This window comes from Siniperca chuatsi, linkage group LG8, assembly GCF_020085105.1.
Source record: "Siniperca chuatsi isolate FFG_IHB_CAS linkage group LG8, ASM2008510v1, whole genome shotgun sequence".
Lineage (NCBI taxonomy): Eukaryota > Metazoa > Chordata > Actinopteri > Centrarchiformes > Sinipercidae > Siniperca > Siniperca chuatsi.
This window is the reverse complement of record NC_058049.1, coordinates 6,738,598-6,757,351: the sequence shown is the minus strand read 5'-3', so window position 1 is coordinate 6,757,351 and position 18,754 is coordinate 6,738,598. Positions and strand designations below refer to the sequence as shown.

Sequence of the window (18,754 nt, the reverse complement as noted above, 5' to 3'; positions counted from 1 at the left end):
CTTTACTTTGAAGTTGTCTTGTCTGATTTGAAAAAATACAATCTCTCGACTTTAACATCGCAAAGCAACAAGCATCATTTCATGTGATTCTTTTCATGTAGAAACAATCTAAGTGTGTAGACAACCAATACAGACCAGAGTTTCTAAAAAATTGGGCTACAACTAATGATTGTTGTCATTAACGATTAATCTGTCCATTATATTTTTAATTTCTCAGTTTGGTCTATATTATTAACAGTGAAATATAGATGTTGCTTAATACATGTCTTTAAAAATGTATTGACTTTAATAATTGGTGATTAACTTTCTAATCTACTAATCGACCATTTGTTTCAGGCACACCAAAATAATTCAATTTAAATTTATTGGCCATAAAAATTACAATAAGATATTTTCTGCAAATCAGAGACAGAGGGCAATCAGTATCCTCTGCAACATAAGTCAACAGAGTTTGAAGTGTGGTCTTAAATTTGAGAACAGCTAACTCTCCAAATGCTGGAATAAGATAGAGGCTCAGAGCTTTCTCCACCATGTGTCTGAGGTGATTGTCCCAAAGGTTTCAGAATTAATTTGGCAAAGATAAAGTGATTTTTAAAACCACTACACATAGCACCTTATAATTGGAGTCGTATTGTCTGTTTAGAGGTTGAAAATGTCCTGCAGTGGTAATGAGGAAGTTCAGAAGTTAAAGTGATCTGTTCAGTAATCTGCAGGCAGGCTGAATGGAAAGCTGTGTGCACAAGTCAGAATAATAATGTATGTTCCCTACCTGTCCTTGGCTAAGGGCACTGAGAAAGTAGAATTTCACCTTGAAAGTTCATTCATCTGCTTAGACCCAGAACAATGAAAAAGATTTTGTCATTAGGTTGATAAAATCTTGTTTGTCGGTACAAATAAACGTATACCTTGAATATTGACATCACTTGTTTTCATAGAAATGAATGCTATAGGAAAAGCAGCAAATATAAAAAACAAGAGAAACTAATTGAAGTTTTTATTGTCACTGCGTGTAAAGTAAGTTCTAAGACTCGTACAAAGATTTTTTAGGATGCAGTCACATGCAGCTACAATCGGTCTCCGTCTAACATGGAATTTTTTTCTCAGTTTGGTGCAGAACGCTGCATTTTAACATGTCATTGCAGTTTTCACTCACTATTTCTCACATCCTCAACTGGCAAGTGGCATGTTTGATAACTTTCATCTCCTCTGCTTCTTTTCATGGCTCTCTCCTTTAACCTGGCTCCCAGGAATGCAATAAACCTCAGGTACCGTATCTATTAACAATGTTGTCTGTTGTGTTTACTGTGTGTGTGTGTGTGTGTGTGTGTTCTGCTTTTCTGCGTTTTCTTGCTGTCTGTTTGTGTTTCTGCTGGCGGTTTTATCTGCATCTGTTCCCTGTTTGTCGTATCTGTAGCTGCTGGTAGACTTCCTTAATAAATACTTTCCATTTGCTGGCATGGAGGCTGATAAAGACGAAGAGGGAAGCCTGCACCACACTCCAGTTGTATTACCACAACATCAACAGCAACATGAATTGAATTCTTTTAAAACAGCCCTGATAAAATTGCTCTGTCTTCTGTTTCAATACATATTATCCTGTTTTTGATCTGAAAAATAAGCATGCTCTGTTGAGAATGGACCTCATCACGTGGCCGGGTGATGACAGAGAAATGATAAACATCACTCTGGTAGAGCTTCTGGGCCTGTAAACTGAGATAATAGCAACAATTTAGCTGATTGAGGTACATGGTATCTCAAACACTGTGCCTCTCTGCTGATGTGCTCGATAATGGTATTGACTGTCTTTAGGCTGTATGGATTATTATTATCCCTGCTGTGTGGGTGTGGTTCTGTTGGGTCTTGTTGCGATGATCTACTTATGGTGCTGTTAATGTGTTAAGTGTTTGATTATGATGACATTTATCCAAGTATAACACATATATTTAGAAATGAATATACCATATGTGCTGCACAGACTTTATTTATAAACATGGTATCACCATTTCCCGATAGGTCTGGAACCAGTACATATCTTATCCCAGAATTTCATCATGGAGTCCTGCAGTGTCCAAGCAGAAATGGTTTGCGAGGAAGAGGTTGAAAAGATCAGAGCTCTAGGTGTTGAGCAGTCAGACCTGCTGAGAAATGCTAGAGCAGGGAGAACAAACCTGCCACTCTCAGCCGCAGAAAAGCCGAGCTCCTATTTTTAGAGCTGTCCTTTGTGACAACCGGCTCTGCTTCAGCTGTGTAGAGATACAAAAGCCTCAGTTATGAATAGACATTGTAGGAACTGCAGCGGTGAAAGTAGAAACGGTTCATTGTACACTTTCTTGCCTCCTGCATTCCTTCATCTTTGGGTGTTTGTTCAAAATTATTAAGAGCTTTTTAGGACTGCCACCAATGATTATTTCATTATCGATTTAATATATCAAAATAATTGATCAATCACTTGGTCCATAAAATACCATAAAATAAAAAGACCCATCCCAATTTCCCAAAGCCCAAGTGGACATTTTCACATTGCTTGTTTTGTCTGACAAACAGTCCAAAAGCCAAAGATATTCAATTTACTCTGATTTGAGAAGCTGGTACCAGTGAATGAATTGGCTGAATTATGAATTATTTGCTTAAAATGTGACGATTAATCAATCATTAAAATACTTTCCAATTCATTTTCTGCCCATCGATTAATCGACTAGTGTAATTGTTTCAGATCTAGAGCGTCTACCACATTTTTAAATCAGTAATGACAGTGAAGCTGACTTGATTGAACACGGTCATGATGATTGATGAAAAGAGGACCTAGATCATTTATTTTATAATACAATGAATATGCATTTTTAGTTGTAGTGTGTCTTCCTTTGTGTTGTTGAATTGAGCACCCAAGTATCTCTTCCCCAGCACAGGCACCAAAAGCAAAATCTGTGTTTATACTTATTAATAGCCAAATATCAGACATTATGCTTTGATGGAAATAGAACAGATATTTTTGGGAGTGCTCATACTCGATAACACAGCTGAAATTGTTCCTTGTGCAGAAAAATTAGCTACTCACTCACTTACAACCAACTGTGGTTCATTTTTGAACCAGTGTTATAGAACACACTTACTGACATTTGATGTGCTTTTCATGTCAGTTTTGACATTCAAAGACCTTTTTGAAAGCTGAGTATTTTCAAAAGGCTTGACAGATGACATTTATTTTCGATGGTAATGAGCCTGCATGGCGAGGATAACAAAGTACGCTGTTTTTGTTGTTTGTGTCACTTAAATTTGATCAAAATCTGTCTAAACAATTGATAGCAGAACTGTTTGATCTGTTCAATGTTGAACTGGTGTTAGACAATGCTGGATGCTGCGGGAGATACTTGAGATATTAATGGCAATGCTTATTCTGCTTGTCTGGTTGAGTAAGGGTTAAAATATGTTTTGTATGAGTCTAAAAATAAAATTTGTACACCTGTCTTGCTTCATGTTGGGTGCACAGTCCCCTGGATGCATCTTAATATTGAGAAAGACAGTGATAAGAACATGATGAAAGACTGTGATCATAGTGGTTTGGTGTTTTTATTTCAGTTCGAAACAGTAGTCTGGCATACAGACATAAAAACGAGACTTTTATTAAACCATCACATAATATTGTTGTAATTAAATGTCTGATATTGGCTATGATATATCTCAGTAAAATAGAGAAACCAGCTAGATATAATATTCTCTTACATAAAGTTGCAAAATGTGATGAGCTGTTAAGCTGTAAAAGATGATATCAATTAACACATCAGATTCTACATGAGCAATTATTGCTCACCCAGAGATCCATTTGTGTCTGACTTGACACACCTTCCAACAAATTACACTAAAAAAGCAGTTTTAAATCCTGACATAATGACCTCTTCTCTCATCGAGGAAATATTCGCTCTCCGCTCTACTCGACTCTTCCCTTTTACACATCAGCAGTTTGTGGTCATCATTGAAGTTGTTTTGTAATGAACAATTGTCTTTAACTTTTTGGTGTGGCCCTTTTCCCTCGTGGTTATATCTATTTATATAGATTTATATTTATGACCAAATACCTGCAAAACTAATGACACTCATCAGCCTCTGGTGCACTTCGTGTTTAGTGCTAATTACCAAATGATAGCATGCTAATCCGCTAAACTAAGATGGAGAATATGGTCAAAATTATACCTGCTAAACAACAGTATGCTAGCATTGTTATTGTGAAAAGCGTGCTGATGTTAACATTTAGCTCAAAGCACAGCTGTGCCCTCAGAACCGCTAGCGTGGCTGTAGGCTTTTTTGTTTTATGTCTTTGGACTTTTAACTTAACACATGCGTTCAACCCTCTGAGGTTAAAGATTAGCTTTGCATTTCTTTCCATTTCTTTCTAATATGGAATGGAGAGTCACAGGAACATTGGGAAAGAAACAGAGAGGTGAAATATGCTCCCTATAGTCTGACTGACTCACCAAGACCACCTCATTCTACCCCCTCCCTTTACTGTCATTGTAAAGTTAAAGACTTCATAACAGTTCATAACCTGCCACAGTTAACCTGATCCGGAAACCTCTAGTTACTGATCAACTTTTCACTCACTGCAGTGCAGCACTGTTGTTTTGCCACTTATTATTCAAGAGCTTCTCTTTTCAAATCACCTTTTTTGATTTATACACCTTGTAGCAGGTACAGGGGTATGACAGATGTTTTGCCCCTGTGAACCTACAAGTGTAATCTTTTAAACGTACCTGGCTGCCTGTATTTCTGCCAAATTATTTTCAGAGCAGCTTGCAGGTGACAACAGCTTGATAAATGAAATAATCCCTTGGGTGGTAGGGACTGAAAATGTAGTCTCTTTATTAGATCATCTTTCTCGTTCTAACAATGCTATTTAGAGCTGCCGTAATGGGACTGACGTCGAGGATTAATGCACCGAGCTGGCAGTCAGGAGCGCTGTGTTTTCTCTACATGAGGCGTTCTGTTGGCTTCCAAACAAATTCACTGAACAAGGATAGACACAGATCAATAAATCAGAGTATGTTGAGTTTGATCCTATAACAGCCAGTGTGTGTCCTGTTGAAGTCTTAGTAGCTTGAGCAAGATACTGAAAAACTAGCTGCTCATTCATTGCAAGTCAAGTAAGCTGTAGGAACGGAAGTTTTTTTGCTTGGTGATATATGATTTAGTTCCGTTTGTTTAGATCCTGACTGGTTGATCATATAGGCTATCAGATATTCAAAGTGCAAAAGTTTTTTGTTTTTTTTTCCTGGCTTTTTGTCCCCTCCTAGATTTCTTGATATCCTGCTCTTCTTGGTTAGAAAATTAGAAAATCCTCTTCTATGGATCACAGAATCGGCAGTGTTAAATTTTAAGGATAAGCCTGGAAACATTATTTTTCTTATTGTCAAAAAAAAATCCCATGAAAAGACCAAAACCAAATGCTGTAAATACTCACCATTGCACCAAATGTTTATTAATCTGCAGCTGAAAATAGTCCCTAACTAATGCACGATTTACTCTTGTTTGAGTAACGTATTCTAAAAACTACTGTGCCCAGCAGTTTAAGGAAATTATTTAGCTTTTTTTAAAAAAAAGAAACTGCATATTTTTGACCAGTTTTTAAAGACTTGCATCTTCAGGGGCTGGAGTGACACAGACCGGGAAAAGCAGTCTGAAGAATATTCAGAGATACACTAGCACATTGCTGGGTTTGGCCGTTTCAGGGGATTTGTTGACTGGGGAAAAAAAAGAATAATACCAGTCTTATCTATTAATTCTCAAAGTGTAAAAATCACCACCACAGCCATTCGCGTTAAATGTAATACTTTCTTCACAGCTCTGAGCAAACAAACAAGTCTCCTGTCAAAACTGTGGGTGTGTGATCTGCAAATCAATCACACAAAATTCTGAACAATGTAATATTTTAGTTTGAGAGAAATCTGAAACTTTGTATGCCAGCCTGTGTATGTTCTACTGCATCATTTAACCCCACCTCTAGTCTCTTGTTGTCAAGATGGTATGGATAAGAAGCACATTAAAGTCCCAAAACACAGAATTTTGGGTGAGGAACTGAAATACTGGATGAGGAACTAAGGTTCAGACATGCAGTGCAGATGTGACAAAGTTTGTTGGTTTGTTTTTTTGGGTGCTTATAAGTTTGCGTCTGGCCGTAAATTTAATGAAGTGAAAAATGCTTTTTTTCTCATCCTTTATTATGCTGAAGGACTGTTCTCTATCTCAGCTGTGTTATGATTTTAATGCAGAAATGCATGCAAAAATCATCGTCATCTTGCTCTGGTGGTTGCAGCAAAATGCCTGAAATGCGAACTGGTGCCTTATACGGGATTTTGGAACCTATATAGCAAAGAGAATTAAAGGAGGATGTCAGTTTTTCTGTTGGCACCCTTGAAACCCTTGCCTGCGTGTGTGTGTCATATGTTTGTGCACGGGTGTGTCATCCAGCAGCGTAATGAGGTTTTTATGGCTCTAATGCTACGCATCAGAAAGCAAAACACCATCACATGGCCGACCCTATAAATGCATAAAACAGTTGCAGCCACGGCAGGTTCACAGACTGTTTACAAATGGCAGCTGAGGCACCGCCCCCCCTCCACCTCATGCATTTAGCAGACACTGCGATTGAGCACGAGTGCATTAATGTTATTCTCAAGTGGCGTTTTTCACGTCACTGTCACAGTCTAAGATCGATGCTCCCCTGCCTCTCTCCCTTTACATTTAGCTTGTGATTAGTCAGTAAAAAAAAGATTAATTGGCTTGTTTGTTCCTAGAAAGGTTTAAACGAAGGGGGTTGGACAGCAAGGTCTGATATTCCCCAGACATGACCCCGTTGCCGCGGTGATGTAATGATGCTCCACCGGGCAATTGTTGGAGACGTTAATGACCAGGCTGCACAGCAAAGCACCTGAGCTTTTTTGTTGTTGTGATACATTACATCATGGCTCGGGGCAGGAGAGGTGATGTCATACCGGGTCTCCAGCTTCCCTCCCCCTCACTTCCTCCCCATTACTTTGACTGGAACAGCTCCAAAACCAGCTAGTAGTACAATGCTTTCCAGGCATTGTCTGAGGCAGAGCAGCCAGGTTCTTTATACACCATAACAAAAAGCTCCAGCCTCAGCTGTCTGCATACACAAAACAATTTATGTCAAATGTTTTATTGGTTTTATCAGAAACTATTTTTATATTTGAGGGTCTGTGTATATGGGTGTTTGTACAATTTTTGATCATCAAGTATGAAGCTCAGATTAAGCATCATGATTCTTGTATATGAATGTAAATAATGTAAAGCTGCAACTAACTGTCCAATTGAGAAAATCAGATTTCAAACAGTCCAAACCCCAAAAATATACAATAAAATATAATGCAGAAAAACAGCAAATCTTCAGATTTGTAAAGCTGGAATCAGCGAATTGTTGGCATTTTCAGTAAATAACTTAAACAATTAATCAGTCATCAAAATAGTTGTTTAATTTCCTGTTCGATAGTCAAATTGATAAACTGACCAGTGGCTTCGGTGCTAAAATTATGGTTTAGTTGCTCATATTTCTTAATATGCAAAGTATTGCAGGAATTGACTTGTTCTGTCTCATATTTTGCAAAATGTCAAAATGACAAGAAAATCACAGTAATGGACCAATTCAGCAGAAAATGATTGACACCATCAAAATTTCAGAAAAATGGTGTGACAACAAAATGAAACATAACGAAAATAAATTTCATATCTACTTTTTGAGGTGTGACACTGTGATGTGCTGCTTCATCTGCTTTAAAGTGTAGATAGATTGTAAAATTATGACCGTTCTAGTTGGTGATATTAAGTCCTTTGTGTCTTGGTTGTGAACTGAATTGCTGATTATTTTGTAATGTAGATATGAGCTGCAGCAGGTCTGTTGCATATTGTCTTGGTTGGCCTTTAAACACCCATAGTACCCTGTGATGTTTTTTGTCATTTAAAGTGCCGTCCTCATATCTCTGTCTGTCAGGAGACCTTCATATATGGGACCTTCTATGTATCCAATATCCAATCTCTAGAGGCATGGCCTGCCACCTGAACACACACACACATAATACACACACATACGTACTTCCCCTCTTGCTCTCACGAAGCAGAGAGGTGTATGCGTGTTGTTTATTTGTTCGTGATGCTGCTGCTCATTGTAGTACAGCTGAGTGAAGGTGAAGTGGCAATCTATTGCCACTGTCACTTCTCCTTCACAAACACACACACACACACATACACACACACTCTCTCTTTCTCTCCCTCCCTCTTGTCTCCCTTCCCTCCTCCATTTTGCCATGTCTCGCTGCTTCCGTCGCCACAGCAACTGAAAGCCCTGGAGGGTGTGTAGGGGGATGGGTGGGTGCGGGGGGCTCGTGCTCACCCAGTTGCCATGGCTATTCCAGCTGAGTGACAGTGACAGGGTGACATCATTGCTGCCAGTCTCTGTGTTTCGCTGCTGTCTGCCCATTTTGAAGACTTTTTTAAAATCATCTATCTTCCAGCTCCATCTCCCTCTTTTACTCCTTCTCCCAATAAATGATGCTACTCTTTCTCTCTTTCTGTGTGCCTGCCTCTTTTACTCACACTCACTCTCTCAAGAGGAAGTGCTGCTGTCTCCATTTCTGTCTCCCCGCCCAGGAAATGGCTTTCCTTAATACCGTTACTATGCCAACCAGCTCTAGCCGCAGTCTTGTGCTGAAGTGAGCATGATAATGGCATTACTCAATGTGCTCCTCTCTTCCCTCCATCATCCACCCATGTATCTACCTTTATATATTTTATCTTCCTCCAACCACTCCACTGTATATCAGCTCTTTCCCGACGTTTTGCTTTTGGTGTCGTCTCATTTCATCTACCCCTCTCATCTCTCTTCCTCACTTTCATTTTCTCATCCGCCCTTCTCCTCTTTCCATCTCTCTATCTGCGCTGGGGGTGTTGTAAGCCCTCCAGAGGAGCACAGCCATAGTGGGTGCTCTTATAACATCACTGTCTGGCAGGGAGCAGGTCCTGACTCTCCCCCCATGCCCCTCCAGCACCATCCCCTCCCCTCCTCCACCCTGACACACATACACCCCCCGCTCCCGTTACAAACAAACCGCTGGGTTTAACGTACAGTACCTCGGTGAAGGCTGCAGGCGTCTTGGTCTTCAAATAATGTAATGGTGCATAAAGGCGTTTGTGTGTGCGTGTGTTTTCGTGTGTGAAGCTTTACTTTCGGAGAGGGAGGGGAGAAAGAGAGATAGAAAGGGAAGGCGGAGGGAGCAAACGTGAGTGAAAGTGTTGTCAGCCATTTTTTCTCATCTTTTTTTTCCTGTTTTCTGCTTTATTATCGGTGCGCCGCTGTTCTCCGGGTGGAGATGTGATTGTCAAGTGCGCGGAGAGTAGAAGCTGGCTCGTCTTAGCTTGGATAAAAGGATGTTTTTTCTCTCACCTCCTCCTCCTCTGTGGTTTTAAGATATTTCTGTGGGAAGCAGCGGGGAGGCTGGAATAAGCTCAGAAGCTGGTGTTGGTTTGGAGAGTCTAATCAGGCCAAGGAACAGCGGATACTCCCAAAACTGTCAAGCCGCCGCCTCCTTCCAGAGAAACGGTGCAGCCGAGGGAGGGGAGAGGGCAGGCGGCTTGGATGAAGATGGGGGTCTGTGCAGTAGCATAGAGCAGGTCCGGGATGTTAGATTTGATCCTGGTCAACATTTTTTCATTATGAAACCATTAGCAGCATCAGACAGCAATGGAGTCCCGAGCCAGCAAGATAAAACCCCGGTAAGTAGCCTATGGACGTGTAACGTTTTCTCTCCATCTTTTTTTCTGTCTCTCTCCCTCATTTGTGACCCACTAGATATGATTACCGTCCATATAATGGACGTGCATCGGATTTCTATCGAGCCTCTACAAGATGAATGAACGCAGGGCCGGCCAAGGACGCGACAGAAACACGAACGGGCCGACCAGAGCCTGGTTATTGCCCTGTCGAGCCTCCGATGTGTGTCAGTGTGTTGTACTAGAATCGGCCGCCATGTGCTTGCTGTCACTCACGCGCGCAGACACACGCACACTCGCGTGATTTTTTAGGACTCTATTGATCTCATAGGCCTAGTACGTTAATAATGGGTTATAAAAATATCAAATACGACTACCAGGTCAATATGTGGCCAATAATAATTCAAACACACAGTACTTGTCGATGCCTATAGAGTTATAATTGTGATTCTCCCCCCCCCCCCCCCCTTTGGTTAAAGGCGCACACTAATCCAGCGGTGATGTATGTGTGTTTAACGACCGACGTCTCTGCCCTCATTATGTTTTACGACGCACTGTAAGTAGCAATACTTGATTGTAGGTCCATAAGATGTGCCCATGAAATTAACCACGCCAGGTGTCATTTGCACTGGAGAAAAAGAAATCTGTACAAGCAATAGATCAGGGTGGTTAGATGAGAGGTGATGTCATGTGTGTAGAGATGAAGCTGCCCTAAATTCAGTTATCCCACCTTTTAACCTCTGTTACAGCCTTAGTAGCATTGTGGTACCTGATGCACAGTGAGTGACTTTAAAGCATAAAATGACTAAATCGACCCTTTACCCGAATGCAGTTGATATTTTTGGGTGTCTGAAGTGCTCTTTGCCTCGCGACGATCACCAGCTGAAGGACTAGATTGACCCTCCGGTGTATTTAGTGCTGCTGCTGGTGGCGCTGTCCGTGGTGCTGGAAGCAGCCGGCAGCTCCAGCAGACACTCAGAGGCCCGAGCTGATCTGCACTTGAACGGTAAACGGATTGATCGGCTGTCAGCGCAGCTGGCGTCAGTCACACACCGGGACCACACACATAGACAAACAGAGGCAGGGCTGTAAATCACGCTGATGGACGGTTCCTGGATCGCAGAGCACAGATGCCCAACGAAAAATCACCTTAATATTCCTATAATACTCATAGAGGAGTCATCGTTGATGACATATCTCTTTGCTTCCCTCAGGGAGGTCTTATAGGATACCAAGGGCCCCAAAAATCTCTTTCTAAGAGGTTTTTTTTGTTGTTGTTGTTGTATCAATTGAATTTCTAAAAGGTCTAAAATTACATTATTGCATATTTAAACATCTTTTATGAGCAATTAGATTTTTTTATGTGTATTTTCTAAAAAAGGAAAGGACTTTGCCAAGTGAGTAGTTGCCACTCTATACACTTGAAATATGCTTAAAATCTTTATTAGAGGGCTTACTAGTTACTTTTGACAAGGAAAGGCAAAACAGCACTCATTCAAGAACTGTTATTGGCAAGGTAGAATTGGCAAGGTAGAATATTTTCTACAGCCAAAACATGATGAAAGCCCAACACACACATGCACCTCAAGTTAGACGAAACAAGCAGACAAGCCAGCAAGTCAACACAAATGGCAATTATGTAAAACATAGATAAACATGGGTGCAGTAATCTGTTTGGCTCATTTTACAATTGGCTGTCTTTCAGCATGTGGAAGTTAGCTACATATTCTGCAGTCAGGGTAGAAAGGAGTAAAATTCTGTCAGGGAGTTTTTTATTTTGACACTGATTTTAAATGTATTGTTTTTTCATGTGAGAGATCTCTAGATTTGTATGTTCACCTTGTTTTTTTCCTTTCTCTATCTTCTCTCCTTGCCCTTTCATTTGATTTTTGTTTTATTATATTTTTAGCATACAAAGGGAGGCTTGTGTAAATATTTATTTAGCCCAGCAGGAAACCCACCACGGGTAGAGTCAATAACAGCCACCAGATCTTATTACAGTAATGACATCACCGTAGTAGGTGCATGACCATTGGCTGTTATATGTGTAATTCCCTAATTGCTTATCTTTCCTCTGGAGACCTGAGATTTCCATTCTTATTGCCGCATTTTATCTTTACTGCAACAAGCCACATGTTGACTTACATCATCACAGTACAATTCATGTTTATTTATACATTTATTAGGTTGTTATGGACGTTTATGGCTTTATCTTTTGGTGATAGCTTGGCCACGAATGCTGTCTCCTTATCTTTAAACATTTTATGGTATTAATGTCCATGTACCAAAGACATGTGCCCAAATGTTTTAGTCTTGCTGGACCTGGATAATAAATCAGATAGAAAATGTGACTAGACACTGATACCCTTCTCTGTACCACTAATATATACATATATGTGTATATATATATCTATATATATATATATAGATAGATAAATAGATATAGATATATAGATATAGATATATATATTTTACTTGAAATGTTGTCACCCATATCCCTTATAATCTTGTTAACATCTGGCAGTAATATGAAAACTGTGTAAACAGATATTTTGGAGATTAATATGATATTGATATGTTGCACATCCGCCAACATACTTTAGGCAGGAGAAGGGCTTGCTTTTTATAATAATTGACATATTGAAGAACAGTGATTTGTACTAGCAATCATCTCCCCTTGTCTTACTGTTGGCTTGTGTGGTACTGACTGGTGGAGCTGTTACTAGGGAGGGGAAAGCCCAGAGAGCATATCAGGCCCATTTAATCGGACACCCTGCCGAAAGGGTTTTAATCTCTTGATCCGCGAGGCTCAGGAAAGCGAGAAGCTGCCACCATGGTCAGGGGAAACTCTGGGATGTGCCTTCTGTCTCTTAGCCTTCCAACATTGGCAGCTCTCCATTTTTTAACAAGCAGACAAAGTTAAAACCACATGTGAAATGTTTAAGGGAGCAGCCCAGCTTCAGGCGCTTTTAGCTGCTTGAATTCAGAAAGAAAAAATCATTTTGTTGTGTTTTTCTCCATAATTTAAACCTGTTAAACCAACAATTTAAATTTGACTCCTTTCACTGGAAGCATGAGGCTGTTTATGAGGCTCCGTAAATGCTTTGTACACCATGAACAATTGCATTTCTGAGCTTGGCCACCCACAGTATTGGACATCTAGTGTAGTAGCACAAATTCACCCCCAGCATATAAAGGCGGTAAAGAGATTGAGAGCCAGCCAGCGCTTCCACCCAGCAATCTAGGTCATTAGGTCTACAGTGTAATTTAAGGAGCGCCACATCTGCTCACATGTAGGCAGAACTGGGTGTTGTGGCTCGAGCATTAGAGCGATGCTTAATCCTCCTGTGACAGCTGATTGTACGTATTTTCGGCTTGCGGTTCTGCAGAGCTCATTTCATTTGTTTGTGAGAGAACACTGAGTTCGGAGCAAAGGAGCGCAGAGAGACCCACATAAGGTAGGAGAATAATTTCATGCTATGGTTGATGGTAAGCATATCACTAATAGATTTAAACAACCGCCTGCTAGTAGACTCTGCAGATCGATTGATGTTAACAATGGACTGAACATGTATTGCCGTGTCACCGTACCACTGATTAGAAATGCTCTAATGTTGTGCTGGCGTTCACCTCGGCCCAGTCTCTTGCATGCCATTGGGCTGAAGCGGTCAGTGGACCACATGCTTATAGACTGAATGGACCCTGGCTTGTTGACCGACAGACGGATGACCTAAATGAGTGGAGAGAAAGGATTATGTGTTTATTATCCTCTCCCTTTATCCCTCTTTCCTGCCCTCCCTTTATCTCTCCCTCTTTCCAGGGGGAGGAACATGTAGTTTACGGGGGTTTGTTTGTAGGAGGTGGGACCTTTTTCTAGTTGGTTGTGGAAACCGGTCAGGATATTACTATTGACATGTAGACCACTAGGCCATATCAACAAACTCCACATGACTCTAAATAATGCAAATATTCAATTAATTTACCCTTGATGCACTTCCATTCATTGAACCAATATGTTAACAATTTAGTCATGTACTTGATGTCAAGGTGCACTTTTTTGCCTATATGGCAGTAGTGTTTTTATCCACAGTATAAGCCATTTTTTTTAAAGTATATTCTATATTCTTAAAGGATAAGGCTGTTGGTATTCTATATTTTTGTTAGTGTCAACAAACCAATGAAAAGACCAAAAACCAAATCTTTAAAAACAGGTCACAAATATATAGTTTCATTTTAAACGAGACAAAATAATTTCCTAAAGCAGCTGGGCACTGTAGTTTTTAGCAAATGGTACTCAAACAAAAGTAAATAGTGCATTTATTGAGGACAATTTTATGCGCGGATTAATGCACATTTGGTGCACTATTGAGTGTTTACGGCAGCAGGACTGTGCATTTGGTATTGCCTCAAAATAAACTTCAGTGCCCATGTTCATCATATTGGAGGAATATGTCACCCAATGCAACAGTGTGGCTCAATCAGTTAATTGTTGGTTTTCGTGTTGGAATTGTTGATATAAGAAAACTATAGAGTATCACCGGAGTTGTCCTTTAACATTAGTATGTTTGTTTTATTTCTAATATTATATTATTTTTTTTGACCATAGATTGTTGTTGTTCGTTGGCATTGGTACACTACTGTGATCTACTATGTGTTAAATTTTGGGCTGGAAACCATAACAATAAAGTTGAAGTTGGATTTAAGCCTCAAAGTCACAACACTCTTACGACAGATGTCCAGTAATAAATATAAATAGTCATAGTTGTAGCTCCATCACAACTCCACTTCTGAGGTTTGTATTACATGAGAGTGATATACTGCAACATAATCTCTTTTGGTCCCAAAAGTCATCAGAAAGAAACGTGATGAGGCTTTATCAAGGCAGTTAGAAACAGACAAAGAGATTCATCACACTAACACAATAATGTCCAGTCGGTAATAATAACGTGGAAGTCAGCTGGAGGCGTTCAGACTGAAGTCGACCAGGCGCAAGGGGATGGGAAATAGCAGCCTGAGGGGGGTTAGTGACTGACTGGGCCCTCTGGTCTACCATTTTAGTTAGTGCAGCCAGCCAGATAATTAAACATGATGGCAATCTTTGACACAGTGTAGTCACATCACACCTCAGTGCCACAGGAGCTGGACTGTCTGGCTCTCAGTCTCTTGTCACTGACACATGAAGGTGCTTTGTGACTAGATATATCTTATTTCCTAATTTTCCCCTCACAAACCACTCAGAAAGGCCTCCAAATATCTTGCCACACCTTCTGCCAAATCAATTCAGTGCCACAACACCTTCAGGCTCTTGAATTTTAGTGTGGCTCTGTCTCAAAGGGCAGATCATGAATATTGAGAAGTATTTTAGTCAAAACTAGTTTCCAATATTCCACAGTGATGCTTCTTGCAGCAAAGCACTTTTCCTCCCATTTCTAAAACTCTTTAATTAAGCCATAATGCAGATGAGTGCTTCAGAAGCTGTGACGACAGACGTTTTCTTAGAGTACGTTTGAGAGCAGATGACGGCTCAAACCCATTTACTTGCAAATGAGCCTCCCAAGATGTATTTCTATCCAATCTATTCCATTTGTCATCCAAGTGAGACTTCATAGTGTTGCTGCTGTTGAGGCTGATTTCCAAAAACTGACACTGACACCCAGACTGCTGTACTTCAGAGAGCATTTTATCTTTTACAGCTCAGATAAAAAGAGCTAAAAGCCTGGCTAGTGACTGCCCAATATGTCCAATGTCACACCTACATCAGGATTTATTGGAGCAAAGTTGTTTTTTTTTTTCTATGAAATTCATAGACTGGCCTTTATTTACTGGCACTTATCAAAGCTGGGTTCATAATTTTTACTGTCCAGAAGAAACATTTAAAATCACCATACATAAACAAAATTCAAAATCTTGTTTACCATCCACATTTGAAATCATACAGCATGTAAAAAAAACACTGTAAACTCAGTCTCTAAATGTTTGGATTTAGCTCTGATATCATATGATGAATGAAACAACCTAGTTAAATCAGCCACATTTGACTTTTGGGTGTAAACATGTAATATTGATGATCTGCCACAGCCAGAAGTGGAGTTGGAAGCAACTCAGAGCGGTCTCCCTGCTGAGTATCAAATATATTTTGGTAAATAAAACATTTAGCCATAAATTATTCACGTCTATAGACCCTGTGAACCAGTTTACGCAGTTTGATTAAATTCATAATTCACACCTCTGGCGTTCTTGTCAGATATGATGGGTGTCATTCGAAAACACTATATATTGTGCACATTTAAAATAATTTATAAAACGTCAGTTGAAATAAAACGTAAACCATAATATTTGCTTGACATTTACAGATGGTAACTTAACCACATGTTAAAAGGTTTTAAGTAAAGGGCTAATTACTAAGATTTGCTGTCATAGGTATAATTTCATAAATTCAGTATAACATTTTTCAAACCGTAGATATCTGTTTGAAACCAAAGTGTTGACGCATAGTACAGTAGCATAATGTATAGGGCTGCAAATAACAATTGTTTTAATTACCGATTAATGCACTGATTATTCTCTCGGTTAGTCAATTCATTGTTTTGTCTATAAAATGTAAGAAAACTGAAAAATGCCTTGTATAATTTCCCAGAGCAGGTGCTCAAACCATTAATCGATGATCAAGTATCATAATTGCAGTTTTTCTGTCAATCGACTAATAGTTTTAGCTCTGATACTATACATATAGATACGGTACAGCATGTTCTTAGGATAAACCACTGAAGCTGTTGATGTAATAACTGCTATACTTGTTTTTGTTTTATTCATCTGCCTCTTAAAACGTCAGCAAGGGGTTTCTGATGGATTTTACATTTCAGGGTCATCTCCATAGAGAACTAAGTTAGCTCATTTATAATATGGCTAATTACAGCAGGGCTTTCTGGTACTTTATTCACTATGAATTACTCAGAGAGGTTTCCCCCATTACTGCCTGTTGTTCATTTAGGTTACGCGAGTTGCGTGCTTTAATTAGGGTATTTCCTTGATGTATGCATCGCTTCTTGTTGGTTTAAGTTCTTAAAAAAGAAATTCCAGCGCAGTTAACGGCAAAGAGTTGATATCAGGAGCTGTATAAGTGTTAAAAAAAAAAAAATGTCACCAAAGACTAGCACTTTTCAATATGTCAGTTGAACAGTTATTTTGACATGTAGACAATTACACTCTGAGGTTCGTGAGACCCGTTAGACCAGACTTTTGGATAAACAGACAGTAGGTTTAGTGTGCACATATAGGGAGGAAGAAGACAAGGAGACTTTTTCTATTCTGTCCCATGTTGTGTTAAACTTGGTAAATGTTTTTGATAGATTATATGGAAGTCGGATGATTTAATTAACATCTCCTTTTCTCTGCCCGTTCCTTGCTTTGATAAAAAATTGTGTTTAAAGTTGCGCTCTTGCAGCTTGACTAATTATTATTTTTTGTTCTCTTAACATTGTAAGACAAAGATAATACCTAGTAAGCATGAATAGAATTTAATTTATGAGTGTTTTTAGGCTACTTTCCAATTAAAATTAAAGGGGCAATATTTTTGTGTAGTAGTTTGTGAATAAATCACATGCAAATAATACAATCTTTTCTTACAACAGCCACAGTTCAGTTCATCAAAAGATTTGCTTAACCAATAGTAATATGGGCAAGGATTATTATGTGGCCACTATAAAATAGAAAATATAATACAAATACAAAGAAATATTATCTGAGTAGAGAAGGTGTTTTCTTAACACTATATTTTTAGACAAACTGAAGGACAACAAGCCATTAAGTGTGTTTCCACATGGCTGGCAATCAGCATGAGTGTTAGCGTGAGTGACCAGAGGTGGCAGCTGAGCTGGCTGATACTGACCATCTGTGTGTATGTTGTGTGTGTGTGTATGTGCAGCTTCCCGCAGACTTCAGCAGACTTCACCTGGCCGACGGCTTGCACCCACAGGTGACCCACGTCTCCTCCAGCCACTCAGGATGTAGTATCACCAGCGACTCTGGAAGCAGCAGCCTGTCAGACATTTACCAGGTAAGGACGCCCCACATTGGCGCTGGATCCCCAGGTTGGACTCCCCTGGATAGTTCAGTAGGTGTGATAGTTTGTTAACTACAGTAGATAAATACTGAACAGAGTCATGAAGTTGGTAATGTGAGATTAAACCTCCCCCATTTTAGCTAGGGTTGTCTTTCATTAGTCAATTTTATTTATTTTTATCTTTTAACATGAAAACACTTAAAGGAAGGACTTGAAATTTTGGGAAATACGCTTATTCACTTTCTTACTGAGAGTTAGTTGAGAAGATGGATAACACTTTCACATCTGTATGGTAAATATGAAGCTACCACCAGTAGCCGGTTAGCTTAGCTTAGCTTAGCTTAATGACTGGAATCACAGCTTGTCGGTTTTATGCTTCAGTTTTTGTACGGATTAAATAAACAAGATATACCATGTTTATTAGTTAGCTTTAGAGGTGCTGGTAGGAGATTTTGTTACCTTTTGAGTATTGAACAGAGTATTTCCTAATATGTCAAACTATTCCTTTTAAGGGGACTACAGAATAGTTGGTTTTTTTTGTGTAGGTCCTGAGTGAGTAGTTAGTGTTTTGCCTTTTGAGGTACTAGAAAAATCAGAAGTAGAGTTGTAACCAAATGGAGAATATGTAAATAGTAAGAGAAACGAATGACAGAATTAATTGTTTTGTTAGCTTACTTTTGTTTAACTAACATGACATGTTATCAAGTGTATAATGTAAAATAAACTATGAGCTAATGTTTCTAACCCAATCTGAGGAGAATTCCATGTGGATAAATTAAGTAAGAGGGCTGAACTGAAGCCCAGCCTATATTATTCCAAGTTGGTATAGCTCTTCTTGGTGAAATGACAAATATACCTTTGGGACCGCCGGTTAGTCTAATTAAGTAGGACAAGAACATTTGGGAAAGAATGTAAAAG

General features: G+C 39.4%; 1 protein-coding gene across 14 annotated transcripts in view; it reads left to right on the top strand.

Annotated features, from left to right (window-relative positions):
- The window catches only part of rapgef2b (Rap guanine nucleotide exchange factor 2b), a 112,630-nt gene that overhangs the window by 64,432 nt on the left and 29,444 nt on the right, over positions 1-18,754 (top strand). For 8 of the 14 annotated variants that reach the window (XM_044206138.1, XM_044206133.1, XM_044206136.1 and 5 more), the window contains 2 exons: positions 1,248-1,265; positions 17,699-17,830. The exons of 1 other annotated variant lie outside the window; for it this stretch is intronic. In XM_044206138.1, coding sequence (XP_044062073.1) covers positions 1,248-1,265; positions 17,699-17,830 — 150 coding nt within the window. Of the gene's footprint in view, positions 1-1,247; positions 1,266-9,180; positions 9,778-17,698; positions 17,831-18,754 lie in introns of those variants that run through there. 5 more of the 14 variants (XM_044206135.1, XM_044206137.1, XM_044206143.1 and 2 more) reach the window with 4 other exon arrangements.